The sequence below is a fragment of the Hevea brasiliensis genome, chromosome 9, assembly GCF_030052815.1.
Source record: "Hevea brasiliensis isolate MT/VB/25A 57/8 chromosome 9, ASM3005281v1, whole genome shotgun sequence".
NCBI classification, from domain to species: domain Eukaryota; kingdom Viridiplantae; phylum Streptophyta; class Magnoliopsida; order Malpighiales; family Euphorbiaceae; genus Hevea; species Hevea brasiliensis.
In genome coordinates, this window is record NC_079501.1 from 7,865,441 (window position 1) to 7,881,430 (window position 15,990).

Here is a 15,990-nt window from a genome sequence, read left to right on the forward strand (position 1 = left end):
TAAATTCGGTGATTAATTGTTTTTTTTTTTTTTTTCCTCAAAGATATCAGTTCATTAAGGCCTCAAATGGGCATGGAATGAAGAACAAACTTTAGCTGAGAATAATGGCTACATCTAAAAGAAAGGTCATGTAAAAATTTTGTCTATAACTTGTAACTGCGTAGAGAGAGACAAGTTATAAATTGTAGCAGAGGGAACCGCTAAACGGCAGTCAATAGAGACCAAGCACCTCAGATGAAGAAAGAAAAAAAGAGCAACAGTTTTCTCCCTACTGGGTAGAGAGAGACAAGTTATAACTTGTAAAACACTTGAACTTCAGCTTTAATTTTTAGCTATATCCTTCTGTAGACCTGGAACATCGATTAACCACTTGTCATTTTCTGAAAAAAGATCTGAAGGGACAGAGTTCATGCAAGCTCCTCCATCCATATTCATCTTGAGTTGCAAGTTGCAATGCCCATTGAGCCACAAACTCAAGCACTATTGAAGAACAAAACGGCACTAAAGACCAAATAATTTAGAACAAAAACAGAAGCTGTCCCATTCAGCCAACACCTCCACAATAAAATTGGAAATTGGTGGCTTGATGATGCCAGTACCATGTTATTTTTCCTTCAATAACAGTGACTCCCATCCCAGCACATGCGATATGCAGATTCCATGTGGGAAAACAACTAAAGCCGAAGATCAAAGCATCATTAGCTGTAGAATCTAGGTAATATTGAAACTATCAGCCAAAAACAAGATTAGCTTTGAATCTTGATCTACTGTGCTTAACATGTCTCTGAATTACACAATCTTGCTGTGTTTTTTTCTTTGTCCCTTCAGATTTAGAAAGAAATAAGCTCAATTTGATTATATGTCAATCAAAATTTTGCATTGGTCAGGTAGTTGAAGAATGGTAGCTAAATCTCCCATCTTCAGGGTAAAAATGAGCAAAAGAGTATTGAATTATTTTCAAGCAAAAATAGCCACTTAAGTGATATCAACAACGGATAATGCAAGTTGCAAAGCTTGGAATTGAGTTCAGGGTGAACAAGAAAAAAAGAAAAAAAGCAAAAAAGAAAAAAAAAACAGCTACTCCTACTCAGTTTTATTGTTCATTTAAATATTCATGAGATGATCCCACTGGAACACCACAATCTAGGTGATAGTTCAGGATCACTTTTTTTTTTTTTTTTATAATTCTATCTCAATCAATTATTTCTAATTTTTCTCATTCTTATTCTTATTCAAATTCTATTTCCTTACCCTTATTTTAAAGAGAAAGAGAGAGACAGCAAGAGAGAAGAAGAAGAAGAAGAGAATATATCCTCTGACGTGTACACTTGAAAGTCAAGAACAACTCAACCTTTTCAATTAACATGCATGCAAAAGACAAGTCAATAACTCATTACATGGACAGAAAGTACAAATTGACGTTAGGTGGTTTCCATCCATACTTTGTAAAAGATTTTCTTCCTTCCATTTTTCCATATCTTCTGTGACCTTAAAAGCATTTCTTCAGACTTGTTCTCTTTCCCAACCATATAAAGATAAACTTAGTGGAATTTAAATTGAGAAAGGCATGGGCATCAAAGAGGACATAGAAAATGGTAATGATAATGCTAACAATGGAGTGCACAAAGAAATGAGAGAGCCACTCATTGGGAAGAATCTAGCAGATGAGGAGGATGGATCTAGAGAACAGAATAGCAACAAACAGAGAGAATGGATGGTTTACTTCACCACGTTGGTAGCTGTGTGTGGTTCTTTTGAATTTGGATGCTGTGTTAGTACCTCATTTCTTTTGGAAAGTAGTTTCAGGAACTTGCATATTCAGAATAAGCTTAGGAATCGAATTTGGTCCTGCAATGTTATGCTCTAATTTACTGTTTATTTTCAGGTAGGCTATTCCTCACCTACTCAGGATGCAATAACAGAAGATCTTTCTCTGTCTCTGGCAGAGTTATGTAAATGACTTGTCCCTTATCTATTAAGCATCTATCCTTCTATAGAATTTTGGATAATAATATAGTCATAAGCATAAGAAAATTTGCATGGGGATCTCAATATCTCATGCAACAACATCTTTCAATATGATGCAGAACAATATGAAAATGCCCATTTACTTCGCTGAGAGTAATGAGTTCTAGTACTATTACATATCGCTCAACTCTTCTGAGGCCTATTTATGCTTCTTTCCCTCACCAGATTTCAATCAGCCAACCCCAAATACAGTGATTAAAGCACTTGTGATTCTCAAATTCAAGGATTAAGTTGGAAAACTGCAATGATTTGGAATTCATCACAACAAGTCTGGCCTAAAAACTTAAATCATTGGTAGTAATCACTATTAGCAATGATTTATGATGTCTATGAATGATCAAACAATTTTGAATAAAAACAGGCCTACATACAGAAAACCAACGCTTGAGATCATAACTTCCAAACTGATTTGTAATAGCCTGTGTTGTATGCAGCATTCTATCGTTGGTTCCATATTGACATTTGGTGCAATGATTGGTGCAATCACAAGTGGGCCAATTGCTGATTTTATTGGTCGGAAAAGGGTAAGAAAGTGATGTTCTGATGTATCTGTAGGGATTGAGCTGCACTACTTGAGTAGGAACCAATCCTTGAATATTTTTTTTTTTCCAATGGATATCTACCATATATATAACCTTGTGAACACAAGGAATGGATGCAGGCAATGAGAGCGTCTACTGCCTTCTGTGTTGCAGGCTGGCTTTTCATTTACTCTAAATCATTGATTCAGCTGAATAACAGCAAAAATGTTTTCCAGAGATGTGACATACCTTTGTCTTGATTTATGCAAAAGGGGGCTTTGGCATTGGACATTGGAAGACTGGCAACAGGATACAGGATGGGAGTCTTTTCCTATGTGGTACATTTTTCTTATCTTGCAGCATTTACTTCTTAGGACATCTTTTTTAATTAATAAAAATAGATTGCTATTTGCTCTTGACTTCGATGGCAATGTTGAGTTGGATTCCAATGTACCTGTCTTCATAGTTGAAATTGCACCCAAAAATCTTTGTAGAGCCTTAAGAACTCTAAATCAGGTAATGTTATAACAAAATTGGATAGAGTCAGTTTTCTGAATTATAGAAATGAAAAAAAAGAATGAAGATCATAGGTAAAAGGATCATATCTAATAATTTCATCTTATTTTACAGCTTATGATATGCAGTGGGGTGTCTTTTTTCTACGTAATAGGGACAGTACTAACATGGAGGGCTCTGGCATTAACGGGTAAATTTTCTTGATCTATTATATCCAATATGCAAGCATCAAAAAAGCATAGTAAGCATAGCAATAGTCATAGTTTTTGGAAAACAAAAAAGACTTCTAATAAGAACGCACAGCAAATCATTTTAGAACAGGAGGCTTACTATATGAAATGGTTGCAGAACTTATCCCCTGTGCTATTCTGCTTTTTGGCCTATTTCTCATTCCAGAGTCTCCCAGATGGCTGGTAACTGATGACAATAAATCAAAATTAAACATCTCTCTTTCCCTCTATACACATATTAATGATAACACTGAAATTGTATAAAACAATTCTCATGAATGCAGGCAAAGATGGGACGTGAAAAGCATTTTGAGATTGCACTAAAGACACTTCGTGGCAAGGACATGGATATATCTCATGATGCAGATGAAATCAAGGTTCTTAATACTCACGTCTAGAGTCTGTACTCTATACACAATCCCTCATTGAAAAAATGTTTGCATTCAGAGAAAATGTGACAAGAAGTAGTATCTTATTGTCTGACAGGATTATATAGAAACTCTTGAGAGGCTGCCAAAAGCCAAACTGCTAGATTTATTTCAAAGAAGATACCTGCGTTCGGTCATTGTAATTATTCCTCTCTCTGAAATCATCCCTCTGTTTTTCCACTTCTTTTCTTTCATTTTGATCTCATGAAAAGAAATATTCTTCATGAACTCTGGCATTCAACTATTACATGTTCTAACCTTTTTGTTGTCTGACCAGATAGGAGTTGGAATGATGGCGTTTCAGCAAATTGGAGGAATCAATGGAGTCTGCTTTTATCTCAGCAACAATTTTGAGTCAGCAGGTAAAGAGGTCTTGACAATATTAATTAAAGACACTGGTGCAAGCCCCTTAGATTAACAAAGGCAAGGAAATATCACATTCTGCCTCTGAATAAAGAGGAAGATATGCTTAAACATCCCTTCTAGCTCTTATAATTTCACATTGCAAATATCTTCCATTCCCATGGGAAAATTGAACAAACATAAGTTTAATCTGCCATCTCGAAATTTTATTTCCTTACTGGATATTCTGATTGCTGTGTTTGCAATATCTCAGGATTTTCTGCCTCTGTTGGCACCATAGCCTCTGCTATTATTCAGGTTTCTAATTCTCACGAACTTAAGTCTAAAATATCTCCATCCAGCAGGAATTATTTGAAATGAATCATGTTTTGTAGGTTGTGGTTTCTTCCCTTAACACAACTGTGATTGACAAAGGTGGAAGAAAGCCTCTCTTATTGGTAAAAATTTGTTCAAGTCTGAATTAACTTTTAATATTTTCTTGGACATCACCTTTCACATATTGGAAGTTGATTTTAGCTTTCTTTACAATTTAGGTTTCTGCATCAGGATTGGTTATTTCCTCCATAATAATTGCTATTTCATTCTATCAGAAGGCTATATCTAAACTATCAGACCTAGCAAATTTTTTTTTTCCTTCTGTCTCTCTCAAATATTTGACATGTAAAGTTTTTCCCTATGAACTAGGCTAATGAACTGGCACTCAACACTGCAGCTATACTCGCAGTTACTGGCACACTGGTAATATAATAAGCACTTTCTAATGCTATTCCCCCACCAAAAACATCTCTTTTTTTTTTTTTCGTTTTCCTTCTAAAAATCACTTATATATATTTTTTTTCTTTGATAACAGCTATTTGTAGGATCATTCTCAGCAGGAATGGGTGCAGTTCCCTCGGTTGTAATGTCAGAGATAATATACTTAACAGGACGGAAATTCTAGCTATTAGACTGATGATTCCAACAACAACAACAACAACAACAATAATAACAATAATTCCTTTTTTTCTGCAGATATTTCCTATAAATATTAAAGGAGTAGGTGCAAGCCTTGCAACACTGATGAACTGGTTTGGTGCATGGACAATTTCCTACACTTACAACTTTCTTATGAGCTGGAGTTCCTATGGTAAATATAACAAAAATTTGAACCCACGGTTTGTCTTTGTTATGAGGGATACTATTTTGAAGCTCTAAAAGACAATTCTACTGCATAAAAGCCTTAAATAAGCTTTAAATGTGATTTTCAGGTACCTTTGTTCTTTATGCTGTAGTCAATGCACTGGGCATTTTGTTCGTGACCAAGGTGGTACCAGAAACGAAAGGCCGAACCCTGGAACAAATTCAAGCAGCCATAATGCATATAGAGACAGAGCAGCGAAGCAAAGATCATCATCCCTTAGAAATAAATGCTATTACCTAGCTATGAATGATCCCACCAAAATGGGATCTGGGAGAAGGCCTTGTCTTCATTTATGTGAAAATGATTCACATTTTCTTAATTCTGCTCCGACTAGGGTTCCTTTATGGATGTTAAAATTTTGTTGATAGCGTCGACTGTCAAGGATAAATTTAGGGCCTATCTGGTGCACACACTGAAAAATACTAATAATAATAATAATAATAGTCCGTGTTTTATTTTGACACAATATGATTAATTTGATTCTAATAAGGCACAATTATTAATTATATCATAAATTTTTAATTTAAATATAATTTATTTATTAAATAAATATAATCTATTTAATAATTTATTTATTAAATAAATTATCTAAATAAATTACATGATATAATTTTAAATTCATTTAATAACTTGTATTAAATAGGTTATATGACATGACTTAAATCTTTTTGATGATTTATATTACCTATTTATTTAAAAATTTTGAAATGATTATAGAGGAGAGGATCTGTGTATACCTAATATTTATATAGTTAATAACCAGTTATATTACACTTTAACTTTATATATGGCATTTTTCATATAAAAATTAAATTAAAGTTATATTCAAATAAATAAATAAATAATATTACTAATTTATTTTATCAGTATATTTATAGAAATTATTTGTTAATTAATATTAAAATTTTATTAAATTCAATCCTTGATTTTCATTCTTAAAATAAATAAAATTTTGTTTTTAAATATTAAAAATCTTTAAAAGAAATTTAGAATCACTATGGAGTTTTATTTTTTTAGTCTCATAATTTATTTATATATAAAATGAGTACTTATAATGAAATCAATTATAATGTTTGAGTCTAAATTTTTTCCTTTTGTTCACTATGTAATTTGTTTAATATAGATAATATTAATCAAGAATTTAAATTTTCTTTTAATATCAAATGTTTCATAAAAGTAATAAAAAAATATAAATTATAAAATATTGAGAGTAAAATTATATTTTAATTATAAATGAAAGGATCATAATATGTTTAAATGGATTACAATAAAACAGATTAGCCTGTTAATCTGATTAAATAAATAAATTATTGTGTGTCTTATCGGGTTAAACATGTCAACTCGATTAAACTCTTATTTTTAGCATGTCACCCATTATGACCCAAATTTATTTATACTAAACCCAAATCCGTTTTACGAGTCATGTCTTGTTAAAAATTACAAGCTCTAATAATAAGCATAATGTAATTTAGCCTAATTTACGTTAACAACATGCATATCGGAAGAAGTAAATTTAGAGAGCTGCCCAAGATCTAATGGATGGAAATGAATTGTCAATCATGATCAGGAATTGCCTTGACTATGTGCAAATTTTGTATTAAATGTCCTGAATTTTGAAGAATGCTAGTTAACGCTTGAGGTGATATTAGTGCAAGTGCTACCCTTTGTTAAAGCATGGTGCAATGCATTTGCTGGCCTACAATAATATAACAACTGGTTTCCTGTAACGAAACTATACCATGCAATCCCTATGACCCTGTTTGGAAATTCTAAAAATAAAATTATTCAATTTAATTAAATTTTATTTCATCAATTTTTAGGTTTAAAAAGTTTTAAATTAATAAAACTCAATTCTTTTCATTTTTTTTTAAAATTCATATTAAAAGTGACATAATTTTATATAAATTTAATTTATTTAATTAATTTTTTATTGAAAACCAAAAAAAGTTATATTTATTATTTATAAATAATGATAAAATAAAAAAAGAAATATATATATTTCACTTATCAATTATTGTAGACATGAATTTTTTTTATAAAATTATTTGAATAAAATTCTTTTAATAAAAATAAATTATTTATTTCATTCCAAATAAGGTGTATTGGATGTGCATACAAGACTGCATTAACATCAAAAAATTATTAGTTCACTTACTATTACACTCTAATTTGATACAACTTTGATCATGTATTATTTGATGGTAAGATAAGATTGACAAGCATCTTTCAATCACCAGTAGAAGCTTGAAGGCATGCAGGCTTTGCAAACCTCTTTAGTTCATTAGTTGGGATCAAATCCATCCAATGAGTCCAAGCATACAGTCACAAGAGCAGATGATTCCATAACACCAATAACTCTGCTGTTTCTAATAATCTTCGGTGGCTTATATTGACTAGCTGGTGCTCCATTCTCCACTGCCATTTGCAATATCCTATCAAAGCTACCAGGCTTTACAATATATACCAACAGAGGACCTATTTCACCCCTATCTCTCTGCACCTTGTATATACCTCCCAAACCCTTCTCAAGAGAGGAACAACACCACTTGAGAGACTCAACTGATTCTTGCAATTTCTCCTCCTGCAGAAGCCCGCATCCCTCTTTAACTTCTAAAAAAATCTTCAATTGCTTTGGACTCAATTCCAAATCCAAGAAACTTGCGAACTCCACAATCTCTGCTGCAATAGCATTTCTCATAACAAGCTGAAAACTCTCCACAGCAGACATCAAATCCCTCTCTGTTATTACCTCATAGGCATTGTTAGGAGCTCTCATCACGAACTCCACTTCTGGAGTTGAATTATGAAAACCAACAACTCTAACAATGTCACCCAAGCGGTAACGATAAAATCCTCTGTAAGTAGTAACAACCACCTCATATGTCTTCCCTACTTCAACACCCGAAAAATTCACAGTTTCTTTTCCAACAACACTGCCCTCATTCAAATCGAATGGCAGAAACTCAAAATAGGCAGCAGTTGGAAGCATAGCAAAGCGGGTCGCCTCTGGAGGTTGTTTAATATCCAAGTTAATACCCACCGGACATTCTGATGCAAAGTAATCTCCACCTAAAATTATTACCTCTCCCGCATAGTACTTGAGTTTGGAATAATAATGCTTCATGCTTCCAGTTGTAACACACTTAACATAACGAACATTAGACCACAATTTAGATACAATTCCACCCCAATTCTTTTCCTCAAAAATGGATCGAAGTCTATTTGACAAATCAGGTTGAGGCCCACTGAGAACCTTAGCAACAGATTCTCTCATTGCAGGATCAGTAATCTGCATATCCGGAAACCCATTTTCAAGATCATCACATAGTTGCCCCCACTTGGACTCTAGCAGATTAAATGCTTTAACTAAGCCTATAGCATAAGGGGCACGAATCCCATCTATTAAATCAGAATTTCTAAGTGCACAAAGAAGATGGCAATACATTTGGTTCTTAACATTTGTACCCGAAATGACTTCTGGAGGACTAGTGCAGGAGAGAGCTTCAGACCACTTGGCTTTACTCATTTTCAGCAAAGGGTACGTGGAAGCAGCCACAGCATTAAACCCGCCTCTTGTAGTCGGAAAATCATCGGCATATAGAAACCAAAGGATCTTATTCACTACAGGCCTTGGAGGAATCAACCTAAATTAAACAAAGTTCAAATCACAATTACAAATAAAGTAAACCAATGACCAATGGCAAGAAATTAGATCTTGAATTTCAAATAGCAAAATTACCTACGAAAAATTGAGTTACTGCCATTGTGAGCTAGGTAGGAGGCAGCTTTTGATAGAGCCGAATCAAAGTATGGTATCAATTTGGGCTTCATTGTACTAGTTCCAGAGCTACAAATTTTGTTTCAAACAAAAAAATCGTGAAATTATCTATGGGAGGAAAACTTGAAGAGTCAAAGAAGTGAAGGCAACATTTTCACCTGTAGAAGAAACAAACCTGTAAAAGAAACAAACGAGAGGGTCAACGGAGAGGAAAGGGTGATCGTGATCGGGTTCTCCGTTGGCCATTCGACTGATGTGATCGGCGTAATCTTCGTAGCTAGACAAGGGTACTAAGCGGCGAAAAGTTTCAGCGTCGATGGGCTCATGATAGCCTGAGAGAAAGGGCCAGAGATAACGTACACCAGCTTGGTGTTGGAGGATCGAGTGGAGAGTCTGGAGCTGGTGAAGCGCGGCGTCTTTCGTGGAGTCCTCCAGCTTTGCCAGAAGCTCCTCGTTCGTCATTTCTTGACAGCGCAGATTTGCAGAGCCACTTTGTCCGAGGAGATCGGGAATTAGACTGTTGGGGCGTAACTCCTAGCCCCTTTGCCCGTTGGCGGCAGACTAATGGCTGTTTGGTTTACTTGTAGATTCAGCTGATAGTCATAAATATTTAAATTTTAAATAGATAAATTATATTATTTAATAAATTTAAAAAAATAAAATTAATAGCTGATAAATATTTAATATGATATTTATTGACTATAATTTATATCAATTCTATTTTTAGAGTTATTTCTCATCAATTGATAGCTGATCTGATTTTATTTTTTATTTTGATTATATTATTTTTTTTATTTAACTTAAAAATTAATATTATTAATATTTTTATTTTTTTATTTATAATTTTAATATTTTAATTAATATATTTCAATTTTATTAAAATATTTTTTATTAATAACATAAAATATAAAATATTTATTTATATTCAAAAATTTAAAATTAATTATAAATTTTTCTATTAACAATAATAATTATTTTATTATTTTATCTATATTTTTAAAATTATTTAATTATTTTAAAAAAATAATTATTTTTTATTTTAATAATAAAATAAATGATATAATATAAAAGATTAATAATTATATATTTATTTAAATAATATAATATATTAATTTAATAATTATATATTTAATTTAATAATAAAATAAATAATATAATGTAATAAATTTATAATTTTATATTTATTTAAATAAAAAAATAAATTATATGATATATACCCTTATTAGTCATTTCACATATTAACAGTAATAATTAAATATAATTTTATCAAACACTTAATATAAAAACAGCTATCATCAGCTATCAGCTATTAGTTGTATTCAACAGTTAATCCAAACAGGCCCTCAATTCATTCAACGAACCAAGTCGCCTTTCCATTCCAAGGGGATTATTTAATTTTTTAAAAGAGAAAATTGTAAAAAATATATATATATTTTAAAAATTTTACCTTAATAAAAATTATTAATTAAACTTTATATTTTTTAATTCTTATTAACTCTACCTTATTATTAATTAAGTCATTAATTTATAAAAATACCATGTCAACTGCGATATTAAATGTCCCATATGAGATATAATATAAAAATTAAAAAATATAAAATTTAATAAATATTTTTTTTATTGTAGTGTATAATTAAAAAAAAAATTTAGTAATTTTTCTAAAATTATTTATTTTTAAATATAAATTATTAATTATAAATAAATTTTAAATAAATTATTAATTAAAATATATATTTAAATGGATTGAAATATTATTTAGTTAATATAATTGAGATGGAGACGAATTTAAGTATTTAAATTATTAATTTAATTTAAATAAAATAATTTTTATAGGTATTTTATATGTTGTTATCCCTATATTATTAAAAAAATAAATGATAAAGTATATAGTGATTCAAGAGCTCGATCGAGAATATGAATAATAATAATTTATCTATAGAGTCATCAATGACATTAGAATTAAAGATATCCATGATAAATCGAGTTTAAATAAAAATTATTCATTTAATTTAATAATATACACCGAATTATAAATTAGACTTCTACATATTACTAACTAGTTTACACAATAAAGATGACAACACCTTCTAAACTAGCTGGAAAGATTCAAGCATCATTAATTTAAAAAAAAAAATTGTCATTATGCGTTTTCAATTTCAATGTCCTTAATGGGATACAACTAACAGATTGATAAAACACACAGATTCTTTCTTTTTTGTTTCCACAACTGTTGTTATATTCTAATACCAACTCATGAATGAAGCACCATAAGAAGAAGCAGAAGGCTGTTTGTTCCCATTTCTCAAATACCCCACTAAAAGCTATCTATACAAAATAATAATAAAGTCCCAACTCCCTGCAGTGATTTACAAAGCAAAGCCTTTGCTTTCTCTCTCCCATGAACGATGAAAGAAACCAAAACAAGGCTAAAATATATATATTATTTGGCATAAAACAATCAAAATCTATCAGTCTAATGTTTGTGCTTTCCATATACCTTTAGAAGGAGAAGAATTTGTTATCTTTACAACTTTGTGTTTAAGTTGGCGTCTCTTTCTAGTGATATTTTGTTGATCATCACTATTAACTTTTATGATCATATCAACTTTGACAATGTGATGGTCTGAAGTTCCTTTTGAAGACAACACTGAGTAAGACCCTGGAACAAAATTGTATGGTGAGCTTGAGGAAGCCAATATGTAATCTACCCGAGTTCCATACTTGCAGGTCCCTTGAACGTCTGCAAATCATTAATAATCCAAGTGTCAGCCATGGCTATGTGAGGAAGATAAAAATCAAACAGTTTACAGATTTTTTTTTCCTCATAATATATACTTTGCCCTTTAGCTATCATGACCACTGGCTCGCATTCTCCTGCAAACTCCTTGGCATCTGTGTATTGCTTACTCTTCAAAAACCTCATCACCTCAACCTTTGGTGTTGGCTTCCCCATCTCCTCATAATACTACAATATTAAATAGACAAAAAAAAAAAAAAGATACCCATTTAATTAAAACGAGGCAATTAAGACGAACTATAAAGATTATTATACACCAACTTCTCACATATTCATGTCATTATATACGAGGGGACCAACGCATATTTATGAGCAGCAGTGTTAAATAATTAATTAATAATCAAGTGCTTACAATATTACTGTACAGTTACCTTGACAATATCCATCCACCTCTCTGAGGAATAGTCCGTTTCATCCAGGGAATTCAGGCCTCCAGCTAAGACATGGGGACCATCATTACACTGTATTATGGCATTTATTTGCTTCATCCGCCAGTTCTCATCAAGGTGATCAAGATGGGTGCAGTAGAAGTTGACCTCCCCTTTCTGGGGCACATCGATTGTGGCCTTAAGAACATTTCTGCAACACCAGTTAACGACTTTTTTTCAATGCTTTTGTTCCTCCTTGTTCATCATTTTTAACCAACACGAGTTAAGCTTAATTTTGATAAAGACAGCAATAATAGTTCTTGTCGTAATTTTGATTTCTTTGGCAACAAGAAAAGGATCACCAGACTGCAGATATTAGTTACGAGGATAGGCAATTAAGTTGATGCATAATCATTATACCCACCAAAGCTACAATTACCTTGATTATGAACAAATTCACAAGTGAATGCCTAACTGATAATAAGCTTGACAAAAATTGTTAAAAGTGAATTGCTGTCAACAACCAGATTAACCCAAATAATAGTACTAAAAATTTTGAAGAAATGATTAAGCTGTATAAAAGCAGTCCATAATTGCCGATTTTGTCAAATGTAGAGATATTTAATTGACAATGAGTAATCAATTAATCATAATCATATGTTAGATAAAAACAGTTTTGAATTTGATTGATAATTCCCTTTATTTATTTAGTTATTTAATTTACTTAAATCTAACAAAAACAGAGAGAAATGGAGAAAAGCAGAGCATGAAATTGACAAGTAAATTAGAATCACCTGAAATCAGTATCGTCAAAGATCTTATGCACTTTCCATCTCTTTATCGGCCACTTGGACAAGATAGCATTGCCATACTCAGGAGCCCAGCTCTCAGCGAAAACATAATTCATTCCCAAAGCAGCAGCCAAATCTGAAAGAGGCTTCATATCTTTCTCCTCCTCTGCTTTCACATCTTGCAGAGCCAATATATCAGCATCCAACTCTTCCAACACTTCAACCACTGTTCTTGTACTCTTATAGCTGTTTCCATCCATCGTATTTCCTACATATCTTGTAGAAATCGCACTCTGTGACCTCATATGGGCCTTTCCTCTCAGAATTCTAGTCAGATTGCTACCTATGGTAGTTTCCTTGTCTTCCACAAATCCCAATTGCCTATTTCTCAGTAATGAAATCTCATTATCTGGCAAATTGATGGATACCCTTAATTTTGATTTAGCAAACTTTTGCTGCCTGGAAAGATTCTCCTCACTATTCAAGGAGTTGGGATGCAGGGGAGACTGCTTTAGTATGCTTTTTGGCTGATCATTTGTGGACTTGCTACGCAAAATAACGTCTTTAGACCTCGTAAACTTTTGGCGATCTTCATTTTCAAAGTCAAAAGTGGAAGTATTCTGTGTTGTAGGTACTACAGGAGCCATGGAAAAGAGGGCAGCGTTAAAAGTAGCTATCTTTATCGGCTTCACCTCATCCAATTGGTCATTTGGATGAACAGGGGCAAACTCATTAATAGTCTCATTTTGAGTCTTGGATTTTGATCTACCAAATTTGCTGATGAGAAATTTGGACTTGGGCCTGCGGCGAATCGGCCACCGGAGACGAGAGCAGAAGCGCCTGAGTTGTTTCTCAAGGATCCAGAACATGGTAGAGGAATGGGTAAGAAAGTAGAAGGAATGAACGCGTATTCCTGCACAGAATGAAACAGAGGATGTTACATAGTTGTTTTGAACAGAGTTTTGGCGTGAAAATTATTTTCGGTAGAGAATAGTTTAAGGGAGAAAACTTAATTAGGTTCTGTAGAGGGGGCAAAGTATCAGGTGCACTCACTTCATATGCAACCTTCACCCAAATAATGGCGGTGTACTCTATAATTTGTTAAGTGAGGAAACAAGAGGAGTCTTCTGGGAAATGGTTTAGTGACACTTGGCCTCAAAGCAAGGGCCGATTTGGAATAGGGAGAGAGAGAAGCCAAGATGCTAACTGCTCCAGTGAGATAAATGCTCTTAATTTGCGCGTTGGACACAAAGGAACTTTGAGCTGTGGCTGTGGGGCATTTAGAAATTAATTAATTAATTAATTAATTAATAATAAAAATAATTAGATGTATTATTAAAAATGATTTGGTGTTAAGTCGTCCATGCATGCAAGTTGAAGTTGGATTCTTACTTGGAACGCGACGTCGCCTGAAATACGGCGTGCATAACTCCCATGCGTCTGCTCGGTAGTGAATCGTTTGTTTCATGTAATTATCTTCTATGAAATAACAAGTTAATGTATAAATACTTACATTTATTAATTTTTTTAAAAAATATTTTATAATTATAATTTTTTTACACCATTAAATAATTATAATTTTAAAACTCATTTATATACATTTTTATTATTTTTTATCAATTCCCAAGATAAATACGCTCAAAAATTGAAAAAAAAAATCACCATTGATTATAATATAATTAATTTTAACGTTAATTGATGACATTTATTAGGAATGATATTATTGATTATAATTTTATCTATTTTTGTTTTTAAAGCACAACTGAAAATTTAAAAGATGAGTCGGTGTCTCCAATGGAAGGAGCAAGAAGGCAGTTGATTTCAAAGTGATAAACATGATGAGTCTCATGGAAATCGTAGATAGAGAGCTCACGCGTATCTTCAATTCAATGAGATAAAATAGAACAATAATTCACATGGCCGCTCACCTAATATACTTTTTATATTATGGCCTAATTATATAAAAAAATTATAGTGGATAATAAAGATAGAAAGCTTTTTTTTTTTCCTTATTAATTAAGATTCAATTTTATTAAAAAAAATTCAGAATTATTATTTTAAATTTATTAAGTTGATATATATATATAAATATGTGCCTTTTGAAAAAAGTTTCAAAAATGTCTAACCTAACTTGAAAATCATAATTTTAAATTAATTTAATCAGATATTTTATTGTGTTACCATCATTTCATTTTATAATTTTACTTATATATACTTATTATATTTATTTTAATATTTATGTTAAAATTTTTTGTTTTATTGTAATAATTAAACAAATTATTTACATTAATTTAATATATTTAAAAATTATTTTTATTAAATTTAAATATAATATTTATCTATAAAATATTTGTTTATTTAATTTAAAATTATATTATATTATAATGTGATTGGAATATATTTTGATAATATTATTATATTTCAATCACATTATAACAAAATATTAAATTAATATAATTTATTAAATATCACTTTTAATTATTTTAATAATAAACTTATTTATAAATTATTATAAATTAATTTTTATATGTCAAACATCCCCTTAATTTCAATGCGCAAACTTTAAAAAAATGTAAACTTTCAGTTTTATTTTTAACTGTGTAATCATAATTATAATTGATAAAGACAAAAGAACTGCGTACCTTCACCCAATGTTACCAGGAAAGCAGGTCTCTTCTTTATTTTTTCTTGGCTTAATCAACCGCAAGTCTCTTGTGTTCACAGAGGATTACACCCTTACCATGGCTTTGGTTTGGGAGTGAAGAAGATGGAGAAGAAAAAGAGGAATGGGTCAGACATTTCGTCCAGCATCTGATAAAATCTCCATCTCTGAATGCAGATTTACGATTCACACAACCAGTGGCGGATCCATTGCAATGAAAGAGGGTTAATTGACTGAATAATGGTTGTTACCATATAATTGGGTATGGAATATGATTTGATTTAAAGAATAAGTTGTGTTCGAATTTTGTATGGTAAATTATTTAAAT

The 15,990-nt window shown here is 31.5% G+C and overlaps 2 protein-coding genes and 1 long non-coding RNA gene across 5 annotated transcripts; all 3 read right to left on the reverse strand.

Annotated features, from left to right (window-relative positions):
• Nucleotides 1-69: 69 nt before the first annotated feature.
• On the reverse strand, nucleotides 70-5,703 carry LOC110658775 (uncharacterized). 3 transcript variants are annotated; one of them, XR_002495629.2, is made up of 4 exons: nucleotides 5,503-5,703; nucleotides 5,338-5,416; nucleotides 3,396-3,482; nucleotides 70-674 (listed from the first exon to the last, which is right to left on the reverse strand). It is a non-coding gene; the product is annotated as an uncharacterized LOC110658775 (long non-coding RNA). The 3 variants fall into 3 exon arrangements; XR_009151142.1 differs by lacking the exon at nucleotides 70-674 and adding an exon at nucleotides 2,072-2,724 and having other exon boundaries at nucleotides 2,799-3,482; XR_009151141.1 differs by having other exon boundaries at nucleotides 70-3,482.
• Nucleotides 5,704-7,391: 1,688 nt separating this feature from the next.
• Nucleotides 7,392-9,621, reverse strand: LOC110658773 (probable indole-3-acetic acid-amido synthetase GH3.6). The gene is made up of 3 exons (XM_021816514.2): nucleotides 9,220-9,621; nucleotides 9,006-9,113; nucleotides 7,392-8,910 (listed from the first exon to the last, which is right to left on the reverse strand). The coding sequence occupies exons 1-3, from the start codon at nucleotides 9,504-9,506 to the stop codon at nucleotides 7,548-7,550; spliced, it is 1,758 nt and encodes a 585-aa protein (XP_021672206.2). The 5' UTR covers nucleotides 9,507-9,621; the 3' UTR covers nucleotides 7,392-7,547.
• Nucleotides 9,622-11,164: 1,543 nt separating this feature from the next.
• On the reverse strand, nucleotides 11,165-14,068 carry LOC110658772 (uncharacterized). Its single transcript, XM_021816513.2, has 4 exons — nucleotides 13,004-14,068; nucleotides 12,213-12,420; nucleotides 11,880-12,009; nucleotides 11,165-11,784 (listed from the first exon to the last, which is right to left on the reverse strand). Exons 1-4 carry the CDS (start codon nucleotides 13,867-13,869, stop codon nucleotides 11,513-11,515), a joined length of 1,476 nt encoding a protein of 491 aa, XP_021672205.2. The 5' UTR covers nucleotides 13,870-14,068; the 3' UTR covers nucleotides 11,165-11,512.
• Nucleotides 14,069-15,990: the final 1,922 nt, after the last annotated feature.